The sequence below is a fragment of the Tubulanus polymorphus genome, chromosome 12, assembly GCF_964204645.1.
Source record: "Tubulanus polymorphus chromosome 12, tnTubPoly1.2, whole genome shotgun sequence".
In the NCBI taxonomy this organism is placed as follows: Eukaryota; Metazoa; Nemertea; class Palaeonemertea; order Tubulaniformes; family Tubulanidae; genus Tubulanus; species Tubulanus polymorphus.
In genome coordinates, this window is record NC_134036.1 from 928,108 (window position 1) to 955,648 (window position 27,541).

Here is a 27,541-nt window from a genome sequence, read left to right on the forward strand (position 1 = left end):
ACAAGTTTTAGACCGATCTTAAATCTAAGCTTCAACGAAGCCATACGGCCCAAGTTTTATCGATTCAATAAGCGAAATATTATAATGTAAAAGTGATTTAACATTTCTTTGAAAGTTATTCATACTCTTCCTGGCGCACCAGGTCTTTTTATACAAGATGTAGGTCGTAAACAATATACCGATAACTTCTTCAATTTTTAATATATATACATTTATATATATATATATCTATATATCTATACTTAACATAATACGTAATAATAATAAAAATAATAATGATAATAATAGATAAAATAAGTAAGGATAAATGACGTTTGAACTGCCGCAGTTTTCTGCAACTGAAACCTGAAGTTAAACGAGTTTTGGACCCATAAAAGCGACGTAACGAATAGGAAAAAAAAAACTGTAGGAAGCCACCTGCGGCGAGTGTTGAGACAATCATGAAAAACAGTTTCAATATATATCTCTATAACCAACGATGTGTCTCTTTTTTTTAAATTTCTTTTTTTTTCCTTAGAAAAAAATTGATCCCTGAAAGTCATAAAACCGTTGTTTTTCGTTAAATCTTCTCGCGAGTCCGTCGTCCGTATTATAGCCTTACTCTTTATACCGAACACTAGGTGTCGCCGGCGTATGAGGGTGTAGCTCTTATTAAAGGCGTAAATTATTTTTCGGCAAAAATAGAAAAACACATTTGAGACAGATGTTCATATTGAAGACTAAAGTGGCGATTTAAAACACACCCTCGTCGCCGGCGACGACTGCTAGGTGGCGCTAGCTAATACACAGACGAAAAGAGGGACTCGGCGGAGTGACGCTCCAATCATTGGAACTCAGTATTATCGGATGAGAAGAGCTCTTTATGTAACGCCGGGAACTCAATAGATGGCGCCGTTTTTTTGAAGTTGTTCAATATCGCGATGTGTTTACCGCTCAACTCGCGTAGCAACGGTAACTTCTGCAACACGACGCCTAGCAACGATTCATTGTCCGGATGATTTTTGCCGATTTCCATTTTGAACGCCGACAGTATACGATCCTGGATCTTCTGAATTTGAGTGGCGTCCTTCACGCCTGGACGGTCTGTCGAATAAATCAAAATAACAATCACTGTGGATACATAATGACTGGGGGGCGATCGAGGAAATTTTTTGGGAGGCCCAGGTCCTGACGAAAGGAAGAGATATTTCGCAATTAAAGCATCTATGTCAAAGAGCACTAGCGAGGCCTACACTTGATGTTATCATATTTGAAGAAATAAATCCTAATTGTGACAAGTGTCAAATCTACAAAATTTTGACACAAACTCTTGTTTTGATGAATAGGGCAACCCCCCACGAGGAAGGCGGATACTGGACGCCGATGACTCAGGATATTTACCGGGACTGAGCAGTACAATCGCGCTGAGCAAAGCAAGTTCCATATCAGTGAGTTTATAACTGATCAACTCCGTCGCCAGTTCAAATATAGACTGTTTGAAGTTTTCTTCCGATTCATCTGAAACCGATAAAAGAATCGATTTTAATCCCCCTATGACATCATCATACCGATACGAATCCCCCTATGACATCATCATACCGATGATACTGATGTGAAAAGATGGCTGACTAAACGAAACCCCTTATGACATCATCAAATTCATGCCGGATATTAAAACTACATGAAAAGATGGCTGCCTTAATAAATCCCATTATGACATCATTAAACGCATGTGGTGATTGATATGAACATTTCTTGAAAAGATGGCCGCCTCCACAAATCCCCTCATGACATCATCATATACTTGAACTTACCTAGACCAGTAAATACGCTGAGTGGTACGAACGTCGTTCCAAAGATGGCGCTATCGCTCGCTATATCGTACGCTCTCGATAATCGCAATAAAGCGATTTCGAAACTACCTGAAAAAACAACAGACCGGAAAAATACGTTTAGAATACCGGCGTTACTACTGCTGCCCCCTGTAGGGTATACACGCGAACTAACCGGCTTTCAGTAACATTATTTGGTCGTCTTGCAGGAAGCCCATGAATCCCGGAATCATTTTAGCGAATTCGATAATTTGTTGAACGGTGATCGTAATTTTTTCCGCGATCTCTTTCCACATTTCTTCTCGAGACTGAAACGAATCGCGATCAAATGAAAATTAAATCGAAAAAGATGAAATCATAAAAAGACGAAATACGCATCATGCAATTCTGAAAGGTTCGGAAAAAAATCAGAAAATTACCAGCGATTTCAGAGTTTCGTAAACGTCGATAGGTGGCGCTTGCGAGCGTAATCGGTCGATCTGATCCGTGCTCAATAGACATGTTCTAACGTGAGCCTCGCCGATAGCTTTCACTAATAAACCTAAAAACACAATGAATCGGTCAAAAATCATCAATCTTTCAGTTTAAAACTTTCCATTCAAGTTCCGTAAAACATCCCCCTATGACATCATCGAATTGATACGGTGATATAGAAAAGATGGCTGCCCTCCATAAATTCCCCAATGAAATAAAACTGATGTGACAATCAAACCTTCAAATAGAGATGTCTACTCTCACAAATTTCCCTATGACATCATCAAATTGATGTGATGATATAGACCATTGCAGAAAAGATGTCTGCCTTCTATGAATCCCCCTATGACATCATCAACTTGATGTGTCAAAGTAGACACTCTCAGCAAAGATGTCTTCTTTCAGAAATCCTCCCATGACATCATCAAACTGTAAATGAATCTATTGATGATGTCATAGGGGGATCTCTGGACCGGTTTTTTTTTTTACGTACCGAGGTCGAGTTCTTCTGGAATTTTGATAATCGGTTGAACGGGTGAAACATTGTACATATTCGGGTCCATCGTCTGCCCGGCCGTGTGCTGCCCGTGACCAGTAGGGGGCGCCGCTAGCACCGGCGAGTATTGTTGCATTTCGTTCGGCGAACTGTAAACGTAACCATTCGCTGCGTAACCGTATTGAGGAGGAGGGAGGTAGCTATAGCAACAACACGCAACAATACACACACACCACACAACAATGAAATCGACCGTGGCAGTGCGCGCGCGGGAAGACACGCGGAGACGGGGGAGGGGAAAAAAAGAGAAAAACAAAAAACAACGTCACAACAACGAAAATAAAAACCATGCCAAAATAAACCACTAGCGAAATAATCAAAACACAGCGTGAAAAATATTGTTGTACATCAGTTTCAAAGACCCGCGAAAATAAACAACTACAGAAATAACCGATTTTCAACTGAAGAGGTTTCAAATACAAGTCGGTGTCTAAGAAACTGATTTCAGACTCGTAAAGAAAATGTCAAAAACTTCCTTTTTTTTAAAAATATATCTTCAAATTTACGTAAAATTCTCCGAGATTTCGAGAACGCGACCTTTTTTTCGTTACGAGTTTCAATATCGATATTTTTTATCATTTTTAATCACGAGATGAAAAAGCGTTGACCACAATGCACCAGTCAGTACCCACAATGCACCACCAACTACAAGTCGACCTTGAATTAGTATTGATTAATTTTCGTCTATCTAAATCTATGGTGGAACCTCACTTGCCACAGCAGAGTCCGTGAATATCTGATAAACGGAATTTTGGCAGCCATCTTGAAATGATTACGAACGGCAGAGGTTCCGACATAGATTTTCATCGAAACAACAACAATGCGATTATCATTTTAGAGCGGTATAGGCTGTAACCACGGCAACGACACATCCAACGCCAAACACGTAACAGCGCCACCTGTTGGGAAAAATGTAAGAAATCGACCCAAACGCCCGGATGACCGAGTAACCGTGGTGATAACGAGGTTCGAGATGGTTTTTTTCGGATCACCGGTCGATTGGGACGATTCTTCTTCGCTAAAAACAAAATTGAAAACTGGAAAACGAAAAATAAACCTCCGCATCGAAAATTTGCGAAATATTTCAGCGCCCGGTTTCATAGACTGGGTATCAAAGTTATCCCTAGGGATAAATCCTCAATCTGGATGACAAGCACCGTAGTAACAATGAGAAACCATGGTTATAACTGACAAATTTCAAAATGTTCCCAGGGACTATTTTTCTTCCACATCTTTGAAACCCAGCCCTGGATTCTAAACGATCTTCAAACGCGAGAGTTTAATTTTTCGAAAAAAAGTTTTTTTGAAGTCAGTCGCGTCGCGTCGATAGGACGTACGCCTGACGATAAAAACGAAACAAAATAGAATTCACCGTCGTCGTCGCTCAGCTCCACCGAGGTTCCTTCGTAAATTCTACGCCGAACGTGATTGGTCGAAACGATCGGAACAGAGGAAGTGAGCGACGACATGTGATAGCGGGTAAGGGTCGGAAACGATAAACACCTGATGTAATTCCCCTGTTGGTCAACAGGTGGCGGTATAGCTTCATACATAGGCGGACTGCTGTCATACCCGTTCGATAAAGTTCGATTTCGTTTGTGAAAATTGGCTTCGTCTTCGACGCGTTCTCGTTGTTTCTTCGACATCCGACCGAATTTCACCGCTGAAAAATATAATTATTATCATTACTAGTATTATTATGATTATTATTAATATATCATGTAGTTTATTACATCTATGAATTTGATAATCAGGGTCCAGTTCCACAGTTCTGAGTTAAGAGTTAACTCATTGAAAATGAACTAACTTAAACTCAGAGTATTAACTCTAACTGACAACTGTTGAACTGAGTCCAGATGGCTACATTCATGTGACATGCTTTATTCCCCTGACACACGCGTTGTTTTCCGTGACTTGATCTGCTAAGAATTCAATCAATTAACACAAGTCAAATACGTTAAACATACCAGGGCCCAGGGTTTTAAGTTTGAATTGTTGTCCTCATTGAAAACACGAAGTAACGCAATGACAATTACACCAAAAATTTGAGTTTAACTTTTTTTTGTGAAACTGAGTCCAGGGGTAGACGGAAACTGTTTGATTTTACGCTCAATCTAACGATCTCAACAAATTTCCCTCACTTTTAGCAATCTGAATAAAATTCCCCGATTTTTAGCTTTTTACAAATTCCCCTGTCTTTTCCCTGGCGTTTCCGCTGATTTCCAGGTAAGTGGCGCCACCTGAATCTCCGACGGCGGCTAAACTCACCATCTCGAGACATTCCTAACTGGAGACATTTCTGTAATCGACAATACTGACATCGATTACGATTGACGCGATCGATTACGCAGTTTTTATTACGCGGACACTGATAGTTTACCGGTCCCGCTTGACTCCGTCGGAAAAATCCCTGCAAAAATACAACGTAACCGTCACATTATTTTAACGAAAAATTTATAGAATAAAATTGAAGTGAATTTAAGTTTTTCAAAGTCGTTTTATAGTCTGTTACAGAATAAAATATGTTATATGGTTATATGGATCTCAGCGGTAATGTGGTACTCAGTGGTAATGTGGTACTCAGTGGCTATGCGGTACTCAGGTAATCAGTGGCTATACGGTACTCAGGGGTAATGTCGTACTCAGGTAATCAGTGGTTATGTGGTACTCAGTGGTAATGTGGTACTCAGTGCTCATGTGGTACTCAGGTAATCAGTGGTTACGCGGTACTCAGTGGTTATGCAAGGTACTCAGTGGTAATGTGGTACTCAGTGGTTATGCAAGGTACTCAGGGGTAATGTCGTACTCAGGTAATCAGTGGCTATGCGGTACTCAGGTAATCAGTGGCTATACGGTACTCAGGGGTAATGTCGTACTCAGGTAATCAGTGGTTATGTGGTACTCAGTGGTAATGTGGTACTCAGTGCTCATGTGGTACCCAGGTACTCAGTGGTTCTTACCTTGCATCCTTCACACGTGATAACACCGTAGTGAACTCCTGATGACTTATCCCCACAAACCTTACAAGGTATGACTTCAATTTGTGCTAAAAAAAAAAAAATTAATTTCATTAGGACAGAAGAACTTTTTTCTCAAATTAAGCCCACACAACTGTTGAACTGGGTTCAGAGTCAAATTAAGGCCACACAACTGTGGAACTGGATTCAGAGTCAAATTAAACCCACACAACTGTGGAACTGGATTCAGAGTCAAATTAAGCCCATACAACTGTTGAACTGGGTTCAGAGTCAAATTAAGCCTACACAACTGTGGAACTGGATCCTGAGTTTTACATGTGCAGTTTAGACAACAGCTGATTTCTAACATATTGTAGACAGAAATGTTAAATTCAGTATTCAGCACATTTGATAAAACAACAGATGTAAAATTGTCGCTACAGCTGTATATAGAGACTTTTTAGTATAAACCCGACATCACCACCCGGCCTTCCGCAAACTACCATCAGATATAACTGAATATTAGAGCAGAAAGGAATGAGCGAAAATAAATAACACCCAAAAATAACTGAATATTAGAGCAGAAAGGAATGAGCGAAAATAAATAACACCCAGAAATAACTGAATATTAGAGCAGAAAGGAATGAGCGAAAATAAATAACACCCAGAAATAACTGAATATTAGAGCAGAAAGGAATGAGCGAAAATAAATAACACCCAGAAATAACTGAATATTAGAGCAGAAAGGAATGAGTGAAAATAAATAACATCCAGAAATAACTGTTTAAGAGTGGAAATAAATTCCATTCAGAAATAACTGTCTCAGAACGTCGAGATAAGCGAAAATAAATTCCATTCAGAAATAAGCACTTATCTTGCTAAGAAATGATAATGGGATATAACGTGTGTTGACAGATAGATAAGTGAAGTTTTATCTGTATTGAACACTTGAGGCTTGAACTTCAACCTACTCAGCACAAACCCCCGGTGTGTGGGTATACTATTTATAAAACTGATTTCCTCATAACACTTCAATATATCAAACTAATATCTATTTCGAATAATCTAACTTATACAGGGTGTTGGGTGGATAGGGAGGTGGTGAAGTTGGGTGGATAGAGGTGGTAATGTTGTTTGGAGGGTTGGATATCAGACCAGTCTAAGCTCACGTTGGTTCTATAGCCAATCTAAAAACTTTAAGACCAGTCTAAAGCTTATTTAGGTTCTATAACCAATCTAACAACTTAATACCAGTCTAAACTCTTTTTGGTTCTATAACCAATCTAACAACTTAAGACCAGTCTGAGCTCATTTTGGTTCTATAACCAATCTAACAACTAAAGACCCAGTCTAAACTCTTTTTGGTTCTATAACCAATCTAAAAACTAAAGACCAAAAAAGCCTTTAAGATGTTAGATTGAGTATAGAATCTAAAACCACTCTAACACAACTTGAGACCAGTCTCCGGAGATACACATTCATTTAATATGCGATATTTTACTTACTATTTCGGGGAGACGCGATATTTTACTTACTATTTCGGGGAGATTTAGCAGGCGTCCTCGTTTGAGTAACAGGTGGTGAAGTAGGCATCCCGGTCGGACTGTAATTTGGCACCATTTGTGTATAGATCGGCGTGCCGCCGTTATTGTTTGGCTCAACTACGGACGAAGAAGAATAACCATAGAGACAAAATTCGAGAAGTATCGAAAACAGCTTGATGAAAATCCAGGGGCTGCAGTTGCTCAAAGGTCGGTTAGAGTTAACCGGTGGATAGATACCATGATGACAATTACATTTTAACTGTCGCAATGGTATTTATCCACTGGTTAAAAGTCTGACCAACTTTTGAGAAACTGCAGACCCTGAACTCATTCGAGCGAAGTCAAGGCTTAGATTTAAGAACATAGGTCTAAAGGATAATTTGGTTCTATCATCGCAGCTATAATGCCTAGAGATTTAAGTCTGAATGTGACAAACTGCCCAACAGAGTGGAAGGCCCAATCATGACTCCTCTAACTGTCTGCAGGGTTTGGTTCCATAGTACTATCTTACAACTTAAAATGTGAAATCACTTTTAGACTTAGGACTTGACTATGTAACCGGCCCTACTTCAGAGCGCAATTTTAGCGTAACAGTTAAATAAATAACAATGACAATAGACAGTTAGATATTACCTGATTATTAAAATTATTATTTTGAACCGGATAAAAACTACGACGCGGAACAACACATATGTCATACAACGAGGTCATGCAAAGTTCAAGGTTACCCATTTAAAATTTGCGTGGCAGATAAATTAGTTCAGTTTTTGTTTTCTCCTAATTTTTATTAGTTGAGAAAATAAAGACATTCCATGAATGCTGAATAAAGGAAAAGTCTACTATCTACTACCCGGGATTTTAATAGAAAGCTAGATTATTAAGACTAGCAGTGAGCGCGGGCAGGATTCCTCGGGCAGGGTTCCACGGGCAGGGTCCCGCGGGCGGGGTTCCGCGGGCAGAATCGAAGTGCCCCATCTGCGCCGGGAACGTTTAAATTACTGGAGGATAAAAAATTCATAATATAAATCTCTAAATTATCGCGTCGTGAATATTTTGCAGTTAATTCCGAGATTTTCATGAATAAAATTCTGAAAGGTGACAGGTTCGACAACAGGTTGTTTTTGTTTATAAGAATAATCTCCGTAAATCGGATAAGCTGAAATCCAGGTCCCGATTTCTTGGAAGACCGGCGCGCACGTGGTATCAAAAGTTAACCCCAGGTTCACGCGGTTTTACGAGCGAAAAAAAATTTCGAGAACAATTGTTGAGCCTGGTCCGGCAGACGTCGTAAGCGGTGTTTCAGCGAGTGGCGCCCTCTTTTTGTTCGATAGTGAAGCATACCTTTAAGAGGGCTAGGCGAGGCTTGTGAGGTCATGTGATCCATTTCGTAATAAGAATACGTCGGTCCTTTAGAATACAGCTGCGTGTAGTCGTCTGCAATTAGGAGGTCAAGGTCACAATCTCAAGGTTAAGTTCAAGGTCGACGAGGTCAGTAAGCTCGCGTGGTTCCGTAGCCTATGTGTCGTATGGAGGGCGGAGGAGTGCATACGAGAACATTGTTTCGTGATCACAAAATTTAAGTGATCCATTTTTGAACGGACATTTCTGAACAACAATTTTGGTACGCTAGTGACACCTGGTGAATATTCACTTGCCACAAGTGGAATCCTCTATTGCCGCAGTAGTGGATATCCTACCGCACACTAGTGACACCTGGTGGATTCTCACTTGTGACAATTGGAATTCTCCATCGGCGCAATAGTTGATGTCCTACTGCACACTAGCGACACCTGGTGAATCATCACTTGCCACAGCAATGACTCGATACCACACAAGATATATGTAACAATGTTCGGCGAGGCCCTCCATTCAACACAGCTCACGGATACAGCATTACCATGGTTACGGGTGAGATAGTAACGAAAAATTTAAGAAGCAAAACAACAAAAAATTGAAAACGTGATTTTAACACCGACACAAACTACAGCAACAACGACACAGTTTCATAGACACAACTTTTCATCAGATTTTCAGTATTTTCTACAAAGAGTCTGGGGCGACAGTTGGTCAAAAGTTGGTTAGAGTTAACTAGTGGATAGCTGGCATTGTGACAATTAAAACTTCATCGTTACTACGGTATTTATCCGCCGGTTATCTTATAACCAACTTTGTGGCATCGTTTCGAAGTTTATTGTCGGTCTATGAAACCGGATCGCTGCGGTTAGGAATATTAAATTCTACTTATAAAAACACGAATTGAAACTTTAAGCCGCGAGACGAGAGACGACGAAAAGTACTTACCGTTACGTGGTGATTTGTGTGGTTTATTCGGCGTTATCGGGGGTGAGGTAGGCTGCGTGTACGAACTATTCGAGTTATTATTCGGCTCCGCTGTACGGAAAAAATAGACGAAACAAATCAAGTTAGTTTTCGTTTAAATATATTCGAAACGAAAAAATATTTTCGCCCATCAAAAATTAGAGATTTTCAGAATCGGAAAAAAATCCAAATTTCATTTATAAAAAAATCTCTTAAAAATATTCGCGATAATTTTCGGCATCGATAACATGCTGAAATAGATTAATAATAAGTTGATGAATTAATATACATATAATTAGTTATACATTACATATTGATTATTTAGTGTCGGGTGGTTAGGAGGCAAGCTTATGATTGGTTAGAAACTGGTTGCTATGGAGTGAATATATGTGCGATGATGAATCATGCATTGGTAGCTATGTCAACGGGATACTCGCGAATGTGACACCAGGTGTCGCTAGCGTGCAGTAGGACATCGACTACTGCGACGACACGAGGATCAATCGGGTAACCACGCCATCTGGTGGCCGGTACCCCGTTGAACTAGCATTGTGTTGGTTGCTATGTCAACGGGATACTCGCGAATGTGACACCAGGTGTCGCTAGCGCGCAGTAGGACATCGACTACTGCGACGACATGAGGATCCATCGGGTAACCACGCCATCTGGTGGCCAGTACCCCGTTGACCTAGCATTGCTTCGGTTGCTATGGTGATGCGTGCAGCTCGTATCTAACCTTTATGATGCGTAGTAACGACAGGTAAGAGGTCGGCGGACGATTCCGGGTAGTAATACCCGGCCGAACTGGAATACATCGACGGCGATGTGTGAACCGACGGTGCGGGTGGCTGGGCACCGGGCTGGGGAGAATATTCATCTGTAAAAACAACACAACAATCAAAAAACAACGAAACTAAATTAAAAACCACGCAACAACGGATTACTATAATAAAACAAAAACATCACAACATTCTATCAGCGAGGGACGGGTTATAACAAAAAAACAACTATCACAAAATAAAGAATAACCAGTGAGTTCAGGGTCATCCAGTTTGAAATTGGACCCTGTAAGGTGACCAGTGTTTATAAAAACCAGGGGCTGTAGTTGCTGAAAAGTTGGTTTAGAGTTAACCAGTGGATAGTTGACTTAGAGACAATTAAAAGTTCATCGTAACTATGGTATTTAGTAAAGTTATCTTTAAGTAATCTTTAACAAACTTTTCAGCAACTGGTCCTGGTTGAGTTAGCGCTGGAGTTCGATGGTTATATGAAATCAACTGTTTCGCCGAGGAACAGTTGACCGGTATCGAGTCGCCAGCTAGGCGCACACAGCAGACAGAGTCTAACTGCGCGATATCAATTCGTGGTTGAATGATGATAAATGTGTCTCCATTAGAAAAAAAAAACTTTCGCTGTGAAATTTTAGTAGTTAATTTGTTAATGAACACGACTAAAACATGAATTAATGAATTCCTACTACATGTATGAATATGGCAAGCATAGCGCGCGCACGCCACAACAGGCAATTTTATTATCGCATTCAACAACTGGTTTTTTTTTTAGTAGTAGATTTACATATTACGATCGTTGGTAGTTTTAAGAATGGCGGCGGTTTTACACAGGGACCTAAACAGGATGTGCTCTTACTATATATCTATACATATCTATATATACTAACTCAAGTGGCACATAATACCAAAAAAACACTTGTAGCAATATCAAAACAACTGCTTTTATACTGCGGTTATAGACTTATAGTTGAAGCGACACAGTCTTATAGAGCAGTTCTCTTAATTACAAATAGAAAACTGATAGATATTTGACCAGTTTTATACTGAGGTTATAGACTTATAGTTGAAGGGACACAGTCTTATAGAGCAGTTCTCTTAATTACAAATAGAAAACTGACAGATATTTGACCAGTTTTATACTGAGGTTATAGACTTATAGATGAAGCGACTCAGTCTTATAGAGCAGTTCTCTTAATTACAAATAGAAAACTGATCGATATTTGACCAGTTTTATACTGAGGTTATAGACTTATAGTTGAAGCGACTCAGTCTTATAGAGCAGTTCTCTTAATTACAAATAGAAAACTGACCGATATTTGACCAGTTTTATACTGAGGTTATAGACTTATAGATGAAGCGACACAGTCTTATAGACCAGTTCTCTTCATTACAAATAGAAAACTGACGGATATTTGACTGTAGAAACTCTGTAGAAACAAGAGTGGTTTTATAACGAGGTTGCCGGCGTGAGACGCACATAAACGTCTAGATATTTGTACGATGACAATTCTCTATTGTCAAATATGATTCACGAACGCGATTCATTAGTTTATTTGTCCAGTGTCTATCCCCTATATTTACAGATGATTGGTTTCCAAACAAGTATAGCGAAATTGCCCGCCGAGGTGCGGGAGTGAAAATGGGTGCGGGACCGCTTTGAACCGCAGTTGAACTTAAGCGTTTTTTTTTTCTCGAAATTCTCAGCGGATCAAACCTCAACGTTTGAAGATCTCTCCAGTCGGAGTCGAACAGTAACTGGTAATTAATTCAAAAATTACTACGAAAAAAACGTCCGTCATTGTTACCGACGCTCGACTGTTATTTCCATGGTTTCCGACGAATAAACCATGGAAAATTGAGCGCTATCTTCAACAAAAAAAAGAATGCGTATAAGTGATTTTAACCGGTTTTTTTTTTCGAGAACTCCTCAAAGCACCGGCTACGTTTTAAAGTGTCTGTAGTTGAGGCTAAAGTGTAAACGACCATAAATTTACATAATATTTAAATGATTAATAAGGAGAGTACTCGTGTCTCTGAGGGAAGGCTATAGGATATAATAGTTTTATCATCAAGTGTTTGCTATCTTACACTGATAAATTCCAGTGAGTACGCCAGCCCCCTCTAAACAACAGCCAGCCAGCCCCCTCTAAACACCAGCCAGCCGGCCAGCCAGCCAGCCAGCCCTTTCTAAACACCAGCCAGCCAGTCCTCTCTAAACACCAGCCAGCCAGCAAGCAAACCCTCTCTAAACACCACCCCCCACCCCCGTCCATTGCTGATGGTGGAAAAATAACTCGCAGTTTATCTACAAGAAGTTACAATTCTAGAAATCATAATTCGACCCCTGACACCCTCACCACCCCCAAGTAATGGGTGTCTTAAACCTACCATATGATGGACTATGCCATAACTGATTATATTTGAAGTAAGAACAACTCTTGTTGTACTGACACGAAGTACCAGCCATAAATCAGTTCAAGTTTAACACACCACAAATTCTAACAAAAATATATATATATATATATATATTCAATCATGAAATTCATCATTTCCGGTTCAATCGCTAATCAATGCGCATCGCTAATCCGGATTAGTATTACGTGTATATATATATATATATATATATATATATATATATATATATATATATATATATATATATATATATATATGTTTATAATCCGTTGATAATCCTAGAATCGATGAGTCAATCCGAATTTTCACGAGCAAAATTTTCTGGTACCAATATTCCAAAAACGGTGACCGACGATGAGGTCTGTTCGCCAAACGACTGACGAATATCAAAATGAGTTAATTTGTAGTCCTAGTTAAGAGTCACGTAGAGTCAGAGTCAGTGAGATTTAGAACAAGATGAAATTGTGACCTTTTCACCGCGAAAATTAGCGCTTACAGCAGCAGCAGCAGCAGCAGCAGCTCAGCGAGTCACAACCATATAAATTCCTATTCATTGAAAATAACGCCACAATTCACCAGATAATTACAGCCCCTTCACATAGGGGGCGCTAAAAACTATTGTCGTTCGTGATAAATCAGTCGATTATCGAATTGAAATATGATATCGTAATATCTATCCTAATAATAATCTTTATGAAATCGCCCTCAGAATTTTGAACTGTTTTAACAATAGCGGATTTGACCGGTTGATACACGAACGTTTATAACTAGCCGATTCCCTGCTTCTCTTTCCTCGTCACTCTCCTCTCTCTCCTCTCTCTCTCTGCCTCTCACTGGTGGCAGTTTATTATTGTACACAATAACTGCAGAAAACTGCAATTATCAGCAATTATCTAATTACGAGATAATTATCAGAGATATCACCCGATATTTTACTCTCTCTCGGTAACAGTATTTCAAATTCTGCATTATACACAGCAATCATATCTGTATATATTTACACGGTATGGGCCTATGACGGGCCTAAACTACCTATAAACCATCGGTCTTCGGGCCAAGACTCTTCGCTAAAACTGATGGGGCCAGTGGCTTAAAAATTGGTCGGAGTATCCCACCGGATAGTTGACATTGTGGCTGAAAGTTCACCCTTTTATCCACTAGTTATCTAAAAACCAATTTTCAAACACTACAGGTCCTGGGTCTAATCAAACACACGTACGCCTCCTACTAAATACAACGACTTTTCTCCAAATTGCGAAAAATCACATATAATTTCCACATAACCGTCGGAGATATTCTTCGTAAGATTTCAATACCGATTCCGTGAACGATGAATGAAAAATCATTGCGCATTTTTGAAACGCGAACGAGAATTTGTGAAAGTTTTTTTTTGTGTGTATTTCGAACGTATAAATAGCGTCGATGACGAACCTGACGAATGAATAGAGCTGAGGTTTACACGATACCGGTCGACGTTTATTATATTATTATTCCTTAAATAGAATTTAACGCCGATTCGTTCAAACTGAAAAGAGTTTTGTAGTTTTTGTGGACCCTCGATTCTGAAGGTCTATACAGAGAAACTATAGCTCTGTAGGGAGAGAGAGGAGAGAGGAGAGGTGCAGAGGAGAGAGAGGAGAGAGGAAGGAGAGGAGATGAGAGAGGGGAGAGAGGAAGGAGAGGAGAGGAGAGAGGGGAGAGAGGAAGGAGAGGAGAGGAGAGAGGGGAGAGAGGAAGGAGAGGAGAGAGGGGAGGAGTGGAGAGGAGAGGTGGAGAGGGGAGAGAGGAGAGAGGGTGAGAGAGGAGAGATGAGAGAGGATGAGAGAGGAGAGAGGGTGAGAGAGGAGAGATGAGAGAGGATGAGAGAGGAGAGAGGGTGAGAGAGGAGAGAGGGTGAGAGAGGAGAGATGAGAGAGGATGAGAGAGGAGAGAGGGTGAGAGGAGAGAGGGTGAGAGAGGGTGAGAGAGGAGAGAGGGTGAGAGGAGAGAGGGTGAGAGAGGAGAGATGAGAGAGGGTGAGAGAGGAGAGAGAGAGCACTTTTCTATGATGATTTAAACATGGTTCTAGAACCACCGGTAAAATGTCTTTCAATTTGCTTTAATTTGGCTTAAATAGCCGTTACCAAAAATAGAAACCAGCCAAACTGTTGAACAATTTCCCAACAAGATATACCTAATAATTTCTTACTATTTCTAATTCTGATAGCGTAGGTATGACAATATCTTCTAGGAATTGAATAGCTATGTTTTGATCGTCTAAAATAAATGACCTAGACTGGCAGTCTAGGTCATAATGGACACTAGGAACTGTCTCTGTTATGACCGGTCAACTGAATCAACCAGAGACTCATGAATAACCATTGTCTACCTACTATCCAGGTGACTGGCTCATAATTTGGAGCTTAGACCAATATTGTTTGAAACGTGAATGCGTGACCTAGCCGACACTGGCAGACCCAATGACCTGATTTTAGGTGTCCATTGCTAGGAAAACATAACACACATATGTACATACATTGAGACCGGTGGTCACTATAGTGAACGCGACCTCAAACACTGACCCAGATCATGATTAACAACAATAACAACTGACCTGAAATTATTTCAAGGATTAGAAAATGATTTATCTGTTTTAGAGTACAGGGCCCAGTTTCACAGAAAGGTTTATCTCTTAAATCGATTTAATTTCTTCATTAATTCAGTTTGTCTTAAATCGATTTAGGCCTTAATCCTTTTTGTGAAACTGGGCCCAGTCTCTATCTAACGAGGGAGATGGGACCTCTGGGTTCTAACCAGGGAGGCGGGGGACCTCCCTGTTATAAATATAAGTCAGATTTAGTTGAAGATCCTCAGATATGGAAATCTACTTCCTTAACTCCATACTACCCTGCCTCTTGCACGCAATTTCAAGTCCTACTTTTATTCAACAAATTTCTACGACTTTTCCTCTGATTTGTAGCTTTTTACAAAATTCCCTGCCTATTCTAAAGAGAAAATATCTCGGTAAGTGGCCAACCCGTCTATACATAGTGGCCAATCTATCCAGCCACCTCCCCTCAAAATAGCGAGCGTTTTCATTTCGTGAACACCCCTGTCCCCTCTACCACATATCTCTCAGTAATAATCTCCGTTTAGCGAACGATATCTTAATAATACGACACAATAAATAAAATGTTCCATTTTTCTCGACATATCGGTATATATTTCATACAGCTACCTGACACAGTTCTCTAATGTATAAATACACATTCTGCGCGTTATATTGGCCTCGAAACCACGAAAAGAAAAAAATAATTCACGCAAAATATAGTACAAAGTTAATATTCATTTTTATTTGAAATAACTCCAGGAAATAATAGCTCGATTCTAGGCCGAACGAGTGACTGACCTGACGCGCCGTGCGCCGAGCGCGGTCATGGCATATATACACTCAATAGATATTGTCCTACTGGCCTAAAGAGAAAGTGGTTCGGGGGTGGGCTGGGAAATACCCAGGTCACGCTAGTTCTTATAAAAAATGGGGCCGGGGTTATTAGATCGAAATGGGGCCAATTCATTTACTAAACTGGAAATACCCACCAGGTCACCGCGTCGACGATACGTTAAAAATGGGGCCGCGAGCCCCGGAAAGCCTGAAGTGTAAAAAATATGTCACTAGTCTATTTAATATTATGGTTATAGATGAATGAATAAAGTGATTGTGGCCTAGTGCTAAAAACAGGTAACACTTTATCCGTGTATCCTCAATGGTTTCTATATCAGTCGACTATTATACCTCGGGAATCATAAAATAAAAACCATGGATTGATGAGAGACCAGTTAAAGACTGACTGGCTGGCAGGCTGGCTGGCTGGCTGGCACTGACTGACAGCTACCACCAGGATCAAAACACATGAACCCTGGATTATTGAGAGACCAGTGACTGAAAGACTGACTGACTGCTACCACCAGGATTCAAACACATGAACCCTGGATTATTGAGAGACCAGTGACTGAAAGACTGACTGACTGCTACCACCAGGATTCAATCATATGAACCCTGGATTATTGAGAGACCAGTGACTGAAAGACTGACTGACTGCTACCACCAGGATTCAATCACATGAAACCTGGATTATTGAGAGACCAGTGACTGAAAGACTGACTGACTGCTACCACCAGGATTCAAACACATGAACCCTGGATTATTGAGAGACCAGTGACTGAAAGACTGACTGACTGCTACCACCAGGATTCAAACACATGAACCCTGGATTATTGAGAGACCAGTGAGAGACCAGTGAAAGACTGACTGGCTGGCTGGCTGGCACTGACTGACTGACAGCTACCACCAGGATTCAAACACATGAACCCTGGATTATTGAGAGACCAGTGACTGAAAGACTGACTGCTACCACCAGGATTCAAACACATGAACCCTGGATTGATGAGAGACCAGTGAGAGACCAGTGACTGAAAGACTGACTGACTGACTGCAACCACCAGGATTCAAACACATGAACCCTGGATTGATGACAGACCAGTGACTAGTGGCTCAAACAACTCAGCCTTGACAATCCAGCCATGGGAACTTAAGCTTCAGACTCTTAGATAGAATAACTGAAAAAAAGTTGATAATATTAAAAATCGCCATAAGCTACAAACAAAACAAACTTATTGTTTTTCTATTTCACAAGAGAAATAAAAGTTGACTGATAAAAAACAAAGCGTTCGTCGCCGGCCGGATTAGAACAGTCAACGCACACACACACATGTGTACGGTTTATATATTTACTATAGTCTTCAAACATAGGACAGAAAAAACGACGGCTGATAAAAACTATCCCCAGCACTTCGACAAGAACCGTAGAGAGAGAGAGAGAGAGAGAAACTCAAGTGGCTATTTCCATATTGAATGAGTAAATATGGAACCGGGGACGAGAGAGATAGAGTTTGGCAGCTCACCAAACCAGACATTCCTGGCACCTAACATAGAGTGGGACATTCCTTTACTAACTATACAATCACCACATATATATATATATATATATATACACTACCGATATACAGGCTGCACCCCCTACCCCTCGCTCTTCCCCCCCCTGCGCTAATATATCCACTCCCTCAAACCCAACCGTAAATGAACATATACTTGAGGACAGAAAATGTTTTTAAAACGGAACATTCGAAAATTTTAAGTGAAAATGTCCTTAAGAGGACAACACAACATTATGGGGGGCTGGGGGGACTAATTTTAATTCTAATCAAATGATTTTCCACATGTTCGCGACGACGCCTCCAGATAGGGATTCATTTCCATGAAATAATCCTGTCGCATTTGAAGCTGGCGTATTATTTTACGTACAGTTTTACTGGTGGCTGTTTTGCACTAAAGCCTCTGATGTGCTATTCACAAAAAAATACTAGATCTAATTACACACGCATATACTGAATGCGAGAGAGAGAGAGAGAGAGAGAGAGAGAGAGAGAGAGAGAGGGAGAGAGAGAGGGAGAGAGAGAGAGAGGGAGAGGGAGAGAGAGAGAGAGAGAGAGAGAGAGAGAGAGAGAGAGAGAGAGAGAGAGAGAGAGAGAGAGAGAGAGAGAGAGAGAGAGAGAGAGAGAGAGGGGGGAAAGAGAGAGAGAGAGTCTGACGAGCAATTTACTAATTTTCGTCATGTTGCGAAAAATGAAATGATTTCAGAACTGTCGGAAGTGAGAGAGAAAGAGAGAGGAGAGAGAGAGGAGAGACCGGTATAATTACCACATCTATCATAATCATCCACAACCATTTTGTAATTATATAGGCCTATACATATATATATATGTATGTATAATCATTATTATTATTATTATTATTATTATTATTGATGGTAATTAGGCGATTATAAAACTTGGTGTAATTTTCTGTTGTTAGCGGCTCACTGCTGCGTGCTGCTGCTGCTGCTGCTAATGCTGGTGCATTGTTTCATAATTTAACATGCACCCAGATATGAAAAGACCTATGCAAATCATACATTCCTCATTTACCCTGAAGTTATTTTCCGAAGGATGAGTTTATTGCGTTCTAGAATTAAGAATATTTTATCGACCGAGTTAAAACGATAGTCTTACAGAGCAGTTCACTTCGTAACAAATAGAAAACTGGGAAATCCTGAAAAAGTTAAAAAGTTTCTAGATACCATAGCGTTTCGACCTGCAAAACATTTCGAGGAATTATTGGTTACAAAACCTGAAAACTGGCCGATATATTTGATGAAAAAAAAAATAGTCGAGAAAAAAAATGTATCAATTATTTTTTGCTCAGGTTTTACACCGGGACCTATAGAGCCAGATTTGATTACAATACATTTCTAGTAAATAACCCCCTTTTACGTTTGTACACGGGAGACTTCACACAAAACCAGGAATCATTTCATATATTTGACCCAACAACAATAACAACAACCAAACATGACCTGAACTGAATAATTTCAATAATCAAACCACCACCTGACACAAACTCTCAATGTTTATTATACGTTCTAGATTCTATAGAGCCTTGTGGCCCACTGGCCTGGCCCGGGTCACGTTACGCCGGGGAATTACTCCTCTGCTAGGAAACACCCCTGAACAGGTGTCATAATTCTAGGAATGAAACCACATCATATTTTTAATACATCTGGCGCCATCAGAGATAAATGTTGAATTCATCCATTCGCGATTTTCGAAAATAAGTTTTAAAATCTTTCCCGCAAATTTACGATTTACCGACATTAATTCGAGATATAAAAAAAACTCGAAGAAATATTTCGTGAAAAATTTCCATTTCCTAAAAAATCTATTAATAATTCAGAATTTTCGATTTTTAACTAAAAATGTCATTTTCAATGAAACATTTTCGACATTTCGCACATTTCTCTTCAGAACGAGGGATGACAGTGAACATTAGAAAAGAGGGCTCAAGTCTAATGCATTATTAAATGCAGTCTGTTTCAGTAAAATGAAAAAGAATTTCGTCTCAAAAAATCACATTCACAATTTCTCCCAAAAAATTCGCGATCGATTTAGCCAAATATTGCCAAATATTTACTCGTCCCGCGCGGTTTCGTATTAAAGCGCTCGGAATTCTTGAAAACACGTACGGACTTGTATTCGGACTGAGCAAGAATTGTTTTGCGCGTTTAAATATTGACAGAGAGAGAGTGACTGTAGTAGTAATCGCTCTAACACGCTGCCACGATGACAGTTTCATAGTGTCACCGATCGAAGTCCAACGTTTACTGAATGTGAACTTTAATCTCGCTAAACTGATTAAAAAAAAGACAAAGAAGACGTTTTCTGCGCGATATTCTTATGAATTGTTGGGAATATTTCGCTCGAGAAGAATTCAATTCACTCGAATTGACTTGAACAAATTCAATGAACTAAAATTAATCTTAAAATTTTTCAATGTCAATTTCGCCAGTGGATAGTTGATATTGTGACAATCAAAAGTTCATTGTTACTATGGTATTTATCTGGGGCTGTTAGTTGCTGGTTGTGTCAAAATATAGCAAGTTAACCCCCTAACGCGGAATCATTTAAAATGATTCAGCGTTAGGGGGTTAACTTGCTATGATTGTAATGATTTCAGTCCAGTGAAATCAGACCCCTCCGGATACTGATTCGTGGCGCCCCCTGCTGGCATGATAAACAAAATTCGAACTTAACCATAATAAATACTGCCTCTACAAAGCTACATTTGAAAATGTTGCGATCTCCAAATAACAGCCGGGCACCAGTTAATTTCGGCTGGTTAATTTCGTCGAATTAAAATAATCAACAATGAAATTAACATCCTTGTAAAAATTTCAATCACCTCACCGGTGTATGTGTCTACTTTGTTTGGACACTGCTCGCTCATACAGGTAAGCAAGAGAATGATAAGGATAAGACTTTGACTATGCGTGGTGCTTATCTGAATTTCACGACTTATCTCCCCGGCGCGAGATTTTTATTGCTTTGCTTTTTGCTAGTGATAATACATTGATAAGAAATCAGTTTGTTGTCTTGATAACAGTTCGGTCAACTCGAGATAAAGCAAAGAGTTGCAAATGAAGTTAGAGGTAAATTGATTTTCAAATTTTCTCGGATAAAATTGTATATTTGTCAGAGATTTGAGGGAAAGGGGCGTGAAAAAGCTTGGAGTGAGAGAAAGCTTGGAGTGAGAGAAAGTGAGAAAGATTGGAGTGAGAGGGAGTGAGAAAACTTGTAGTGAGAGACAGAAAGATTGGAGTGAGAGAGAGTGAGAAAACTTGTAGTGAGAGAGAGAGAGAGAAAGCTCGGAGTGAGAGGGAGAGAGTGAGAAAGATTGGAGTGAGAGAGAGAGAGAGAAAGCTCGGAGTGAGAGGGAGAGAGTGAGAAAGATTGGAGTGAGAGAGAGAGAGAGAAAGCTCGGAGTGAGAGGGAGAGAGTGAGAAAGATTGGAGTGAGAGAGAGAGAGTGAGAAAGATTGGAGTGAGAGTGAGAAAACTTGTAGTGAGAGAGAGAGAGAGAAAGCTCGGAGTGAGAGGGAGAGAGTGAGAAAGATTGGAGTGAGAGAGAGAGAGTGAGAAAGATTGGAGTGAGAGAGAGAGAGTGAGAAAGATTGGAGTGAGAGAGAGTGAGAAAACTTGTAGTGAGAGAGAGAGAGAGAAAGCTCGGAGTGAGAGGGAGAGAGTGAGAAAGATTGGAGTGAGAGAGAGAGAGTGAGAAAGATTGGAGTGAGAGAGAGTGAGAAAACTTGTAGTGAGAGAGAGAGAGAGAAAGCTCGGAGTGAGAGGGAGAGAGAGAGAAAGCTTGGAGGGAGAGAGTGGGAAAGCTAAGAGCGAGAGGGAGACAGCGAGAATGAAAATGAGAGGGTAAACATCAAATATCGATGAATTTCTGAATTTTCCCAGGTTGTCTAATTTCGCCCTATGGGAAAACTTCTAAATTGACATGTGTTTTCTGCTGGCTGTAACGATGAACAGGTGGTAACCACGGTGACTGCAGTTGCAGCATCATCAGTATCAGCGGTGTGGGAATGCAACCAGCTTGAATCCTACACAAACTACAGCAGCGGAAAATATCAAATTGAACTTTGGCCCCCAGAGACTCGACTGGAAGTGTAGATCAGCTGATCAGACTTGTCAAACTTGTTTACAACATCAGAAAAACCGTACAACATTTCATCACAGGAATAAACACTTTGCCTCCCACTTCCTGTTCATAACCAGTGCAAATAGATAGATAGATACACCAGTACCTTCTCAATCTGACAAAACAACTGCAGGAATCACAAACTTGGTTTTTGACACCATCTCGGGGTAGAATTTTACCGGTCTCAACTTTACCGCAGTAAGAGACAGAGTCTACTGTATTTCACAAACTCTTACTCGGTATTTGACACCAACTCGGGGTAGAATTTTACCGGTCTCAACTTTACCGCAGTAAGAGACAGAGTCTACTGTATTTCACAAACTCTTACTCAGTATTTGACACCAACTCGGGGTGGAATTTTACCGGTCTCAACTTTACCGCAGTAAGAGACAGAGTCTACTGTATTTCACAAACTTTTACTCAGTATTTGACACCAACTCGGGGTAGAATTTTACCAAGTCTCAACTTTACCGCAGCAAGAGACAGAGTCTACTGTATTTCACAAACTCTTACTCAGTATTTGGACATAACTTACGAGTAAAACCCCGGCCACATTTTCCCAGCATCAACCGCAGATAAACTAGACACTGATGTTTTAGTAATCTATATGAAACCTGCACACGGGGTCCGTGAGTGGAATATACTCACCAGCACCAGCACCTCCTCCTACATATCCCCCGTACAACGACATCATCACCGTCTGCTGAGCATCTTGAAAATTAAACATCGTCTCCACAATTCCAAAAATCTCGCAACTTATAATAAAATTTTCCAAATCACAAGCGCACGCGCCTTATTTTCTACAAAGATCTAAATCCCGAATATGATTCTAAACGTCAGCTCTCCGTCTGAGAGTTACGTTAATCGCGCGAATAAAATCCAAAATCATATCGGGTTTTTTTTTTCACAGAATTTGTAATATGTAGTATTATAAAAAGGGCGACGCATTGACAGCTCGGAAAGACTATATAATACGTAGCTCAGTATTGTTGTATAGAGGCCACGGCGACCGAACCAACGAACGAACGAACGATATAGCGTTTTTATTTATCATTTTCGTTGAAGTCGTCAGTTTAACATTGACCGATCGACGACCCCCGATTCCTGATTCTATCAACACCGGCGTGAAAGAGAGAGAGAGAGAGTCATTCATATCTCGACGACTCTAGCTCTGTAGGGGTTAACCAGGAACTCATTATCGATATTTTGAACGATATTTCAAGAATTTAATCTCGAGATGGTTTTAGTAGGAATTATCGCAATCATCGTTGATAATTCGACCGAAACTCAGAAATTAATATCCGAATATCTCGATATATCTGAAAAATGATATTTCCTTGAGATTTGTCTATATTTCATTAAAGTTTGATCGCGATAATCAATCAATCTCTAACTCAATATTCGACCCAAACCTATCCATGTCAAAGCGCTCTCAATAAATTTGAGATGGAAGTTATAAAAGTTTGTATTCTTCAATTTTTTTTTTTAAACTAAATTTCACGGTAAGATCCCCAAATCAGGGAGCGAAAAAGAGTTAACTGAATTTATCAAGGCTGGGAATGATTTCCTTCTCTTTTGACTTGAGACTTTTAGTAAAGTCACCACCCCGAGACAAACTGACCTCAGTAACGAAACTGCCCAAATTGACGTCAGTAACGAAACTGACCAGGTTTCGAAGCTGGAACCAAGGTCCATACATTATCACCCACACACACACGCTATAGTAGTCTCAGCATGTATAGAAAACCATCATGAATAATGCATACAACTTGAGGGTATTAAAATGCATTCATCGTATCAAATACCATTTGATAGCAGGAACTGGCAAGTGATTATATATCAAATCCCTAATGTTTAAATACTATCGCGTATTATATTCTAATAGACCTACAATTAACAATGAATCATGCAATAGAGAGAGAGGCTACAAGACTGAGGTCTAAAACCTCAGTATAAAACTGGTCAGATATCTGTCAGTTTTCTATTTGTAATGAAGAGAACTGCTCTATAAGACTGTGTCCCTTCAACTATAAGTCTTTAACCTCAGTATAAAACTGGTCAAATATCTGTCAGTTTTCTATTTGTAATGAAGAGAACTGGTCTATAAGACTGTGTCCCTTCAACTATAAGTCTATAACCTCAGTATAAAACTGGTCAAATATCTGTCAGTTTTCTATTTGTAATGAAGAGAACTGCTCTATAAGACTGAGTCCCTTCAACTATAAGTCTATAACCTCAGTATAAAACTGGTCAAATATCTGTCAGTTTTCTATTTGTAATGAAGAGAACTGCTCTATAAGACTGTGTCGCTTCAACTATAAGTCTATAACCTCAGTATAAAACTGGTCAAATATCCGTCAGTTTTCTATTTGTAATGAAGAGAACTGCTCTATAAGACTGTGTCGCTTCAACTATAAGTCTATAACCTCAGTATAAAACTGGTCAAATATCTGTCAGTTTTCTATTTGTAATGAAGAGAACTGGTCTATAAGACTGTGTCGCTTCAACTATAAGTCTAAAACCTCAGTATAAAACTGGTCAGATATCTGTCAGTTTTCTATTTGTAATGAAGAGAACTGCTCTATAAGACTGTGTCGCTTCAACTATAAGTCTAAAACCTCAGTATAAAACTGGTCAAATATCTGTCAGTTTTCTATTTGTAATGAAGAGAATTGGTCTATAAGACTGTGTCCCTTCAACTATAAGTCTATAACCTCAGTATAAAACTGGTCAAATATCTGTCAGTTTTCTATTTGTAATGAAGAGAACTGGTCTATAAGACTGTGTCCCTTCAACTATAAGTCTATAACCTCAGTATAAAACTGGTCAAATATCTGTCAGTTTTCTATTTGTAATGAAGAGAACTGCTCTATAAGACTGTGTCGCTTCAACTATAAGTCTAAAACCTCAGTATAAAACTGGTCAGATATCTGTCAGTTTTCTATTTGTAATGAAGAGAACTGCTCTATAAGACTGTGTCGCTTCAACTATAAGTCTAAAACCTCAGTATAAAACTGGTCAAATATCTGTCAGTTTTCTATTTGTAATGAAGAGAATTGGTCTATAAGACTGTGTCCCTTCAACTATAAGTCTATAACCTCAGTATAAAACTGGTCAAATATCTGTCAGTTTTCTATTTGTAATGAAGAGAACTGGTCTATAAGACTGTGTCCCTTCAACTATAAGTCTATAACCTCAGTATAAAACTGGTCAAATATCAATCAGTTTTCTATTTGTAATGAAGAGAACTGCTCTATAAGACTGAGTCGCTTCAACTATAAGTCGATAACCTCAGTATAAAACTGGTCAAATATCTGTCAGTTTTCTATTTGTAATGAAGAGAACTACTCTATAAGACTGTGTCGCTTCAACTATAAGTCTATAACCTCAGTATAAAACTGGTCAAATATCTGTCAGTTTTCTATTTGTAATGAAGAGAACTGCTCTATAAGACTGTGTCGCTTCAACTATAAGTCTAAAACCTCAGTATAAAACTGGTCAGATATCTGTCAGTTTTCTATTTGTAATGAAGAGAACTGCTCTATAAGACTGTGTCGCTTCAACTATAAGTCTAAAACCTCAGTATAAAACTGGTCAAATATCTGTCAGTTTTCTATTTGTAATGAAGAGAACTGGTCTATAAGACTGTGTCCCTTCAACTATAAGTCTATAACCTCAGTATAAAACTGGTCAAATATCAATCAGTTTTCTATTTGTAATGAAGAGAACTGCTCTATAAGACTGAGTCGCTTCAACTATAAGTCGATAACCTCAGTATAAAACTGGTCAAATATCTGTCAGTTTTCTATTTGTAATGAAGAGAACTACTCTATAAGACTGTGTCGCTTCAACTATAAGTCGATAACCTCAGTATAAAACTGGTCAAATATCAATCAGTTTTCTATTTGTAATGAAGAGAACTGCTCTATAAGACTGTGTCGCTTCAACTATAAGTCGATAACCTCAGTATAAAACTGTCAAACATAAATTTTTTTCCCGTAAAGGTTTCTTAATGCAAATTTCTCAAAAACTAATAATTCTCTATTCATCGCGTTTAAAAATAAAACTTGTTCGGTCTTTTTAAAATTCATTATTTGAATCGCAGTGAGTGTGCGGTACGCGATGTACAGTGATATATGACCGTGTATTCTGTAGTTCCATCGTGGAAAAAACTGGTTCCTTTCAAGTGAAAAAAAAATCCTCAACAACGACGAAAAGAGAAAATGAGAATTCCGGTTTTTTCGCACAAACTACTCTCAGGAAAAAAATGAATACGCAAGCAACGCAAATATGGTGTCAGACCGAGAGACTAGTATTGACTAGTAGTGACTAGTAGAGACTAGGACAACGCCACAACGTCGAGCGTAATGCATAGAGTATGTCTCCTACTCAAAGAGTAAACACAGCATTCCATCACTACCATTAGCTGAATATATACACCTAGAATTCACAATTCAAAAATTAGTAAATTTTAATTTTCAATCTAGTTCCAAAAAAAAGTCCGAGAAGAGTCTTTAGCAAATATCATTAAGACTTCCAGGAGATGTCCAGGCCCAGTTTCATGATAGAGTTTAAGCGTAAAACAGTTTTAAGTTTGAATTGTTGATCGCATGAAGCAACCAATGGCGAATACACCGAAAATTTCAGTTAAACTCTTTAGTGAAACTGGGCCCAGGAGACGTCAATATACCGCTGTACGTTGCTATCAAGCAGTTGTCGGATGCTGCATCAATGATAATGCACTGACAGATTCACCAGGCCAGCACAGCCTATATATATATATATATATATTTTTTCATCCTGCTGCTTCCTGATGATGCAGCGACGGACGCAATTGAATGTGTTGTTGGTGATTAAAATTCTACAATTCAGTAATTAAGTCTGGCAGCCTGTAGTAGGTCTATAGAAATATAGTTCCCTAGCTATAGGAGGCTGCAGATAATTCCTTTACCAGACCACCTGCCTGGTATCTGGTCCATGTCCCTATCCAACAAAAATTTGTTAACTGGTATCACACACTTCTGAATACAGACACCATTAGCAGGATACAAAACCTAATCTTGTAGGAACCAGGTAAATGAGAGTTTGAGATCTGAGCTATACCGCTATATCGATACTTTGAGATAGACGCTGATGACAAACCCTCCCGTCGAAAAAATACACAATAAAATTACTAACGTTCATTTAGGCAAAGCTTAGCACAACACGACCGTTCAAAACCAAACACACACAGAAAACACAAACCATTCGGTCTACTACTACACGCCCCCAAAACCAACACGAATATAATTAAATAAACTGGAGGGCTTCCTCTCTACCACCGAACAGACCCCAGATTGAGATTGTGAAAATATCAAACCTACCTTTCATTACTACAGTACTCATTTCTATTAAACTATTACTTCATGGAATTTCCTGGCTATTTCAACACGTAACCCAGTTACTCGTCGCGGCCACCGAGTCGATGAACTAGTTTCTCTCTCAGAATACACGCGAAAACCTGGAATATAATCGCTCCTTACTGCATACATTAACCCTGCGTTGACCCTTGCGGTGG

General features: G+C 39.5%; 1 protein-coding gene across 4 annotated transcripts; it reads right to left on the reverse strand.

The window, feature by feature from the left end:
• Nucleotides 1-307: 307 nt before the first annotated feature.
• On the reverse strand, nt 308-27,496 carry LOC141913893 (putative nuclear hormone receptor HR3). 4 transcript variants are annotated; one of them, XM_074805071.1, is made up of 14 exons: nt 27,348-27,496; nt 10,398-10,538; nt 9,644-9,733; nt 8,684-8,776; nt 7,334-7,459; nt 5,802-5,887; nt 5,110-5,251; nt 4,345-4,504; nt 2,779-2,981; nt 2,231-2,352; nt 1,987-2,119; nt 1,794-1,901; nt 1,381-1,497; nt 308-1,083 (listed from the first exon to the last, which is right to left on the reverse strand). In XM_074805071.1, exons 1-14 carry the CDS (start codon nt 27,367-27,369, stop codon nt 824-826), a joined length of 1,803 nt encoding a protein of 600 aa, XP_074661172.1. In that variant the 5' UTR covers nt 27,370-27,496; the 3' UTR covers nt 308-823. The 4 variants fall into 4 exon arrangements, with proteins under 4 accessions (XP_074661172.1, XP_074661171.1, XP_074661173.1 ...); XM_074805070.1 differs by lacking the exon at nt 27,348-27,496 and adding an exon at nt 12,841-12,950; XM_074805072.1 differs by lacking the exon at nt 10,398-10,538 and having other exon boundaries at nt 27,348-27,494.
• Nucleotides 27,497-27,541: the final 45 nt, after the last annotated feature.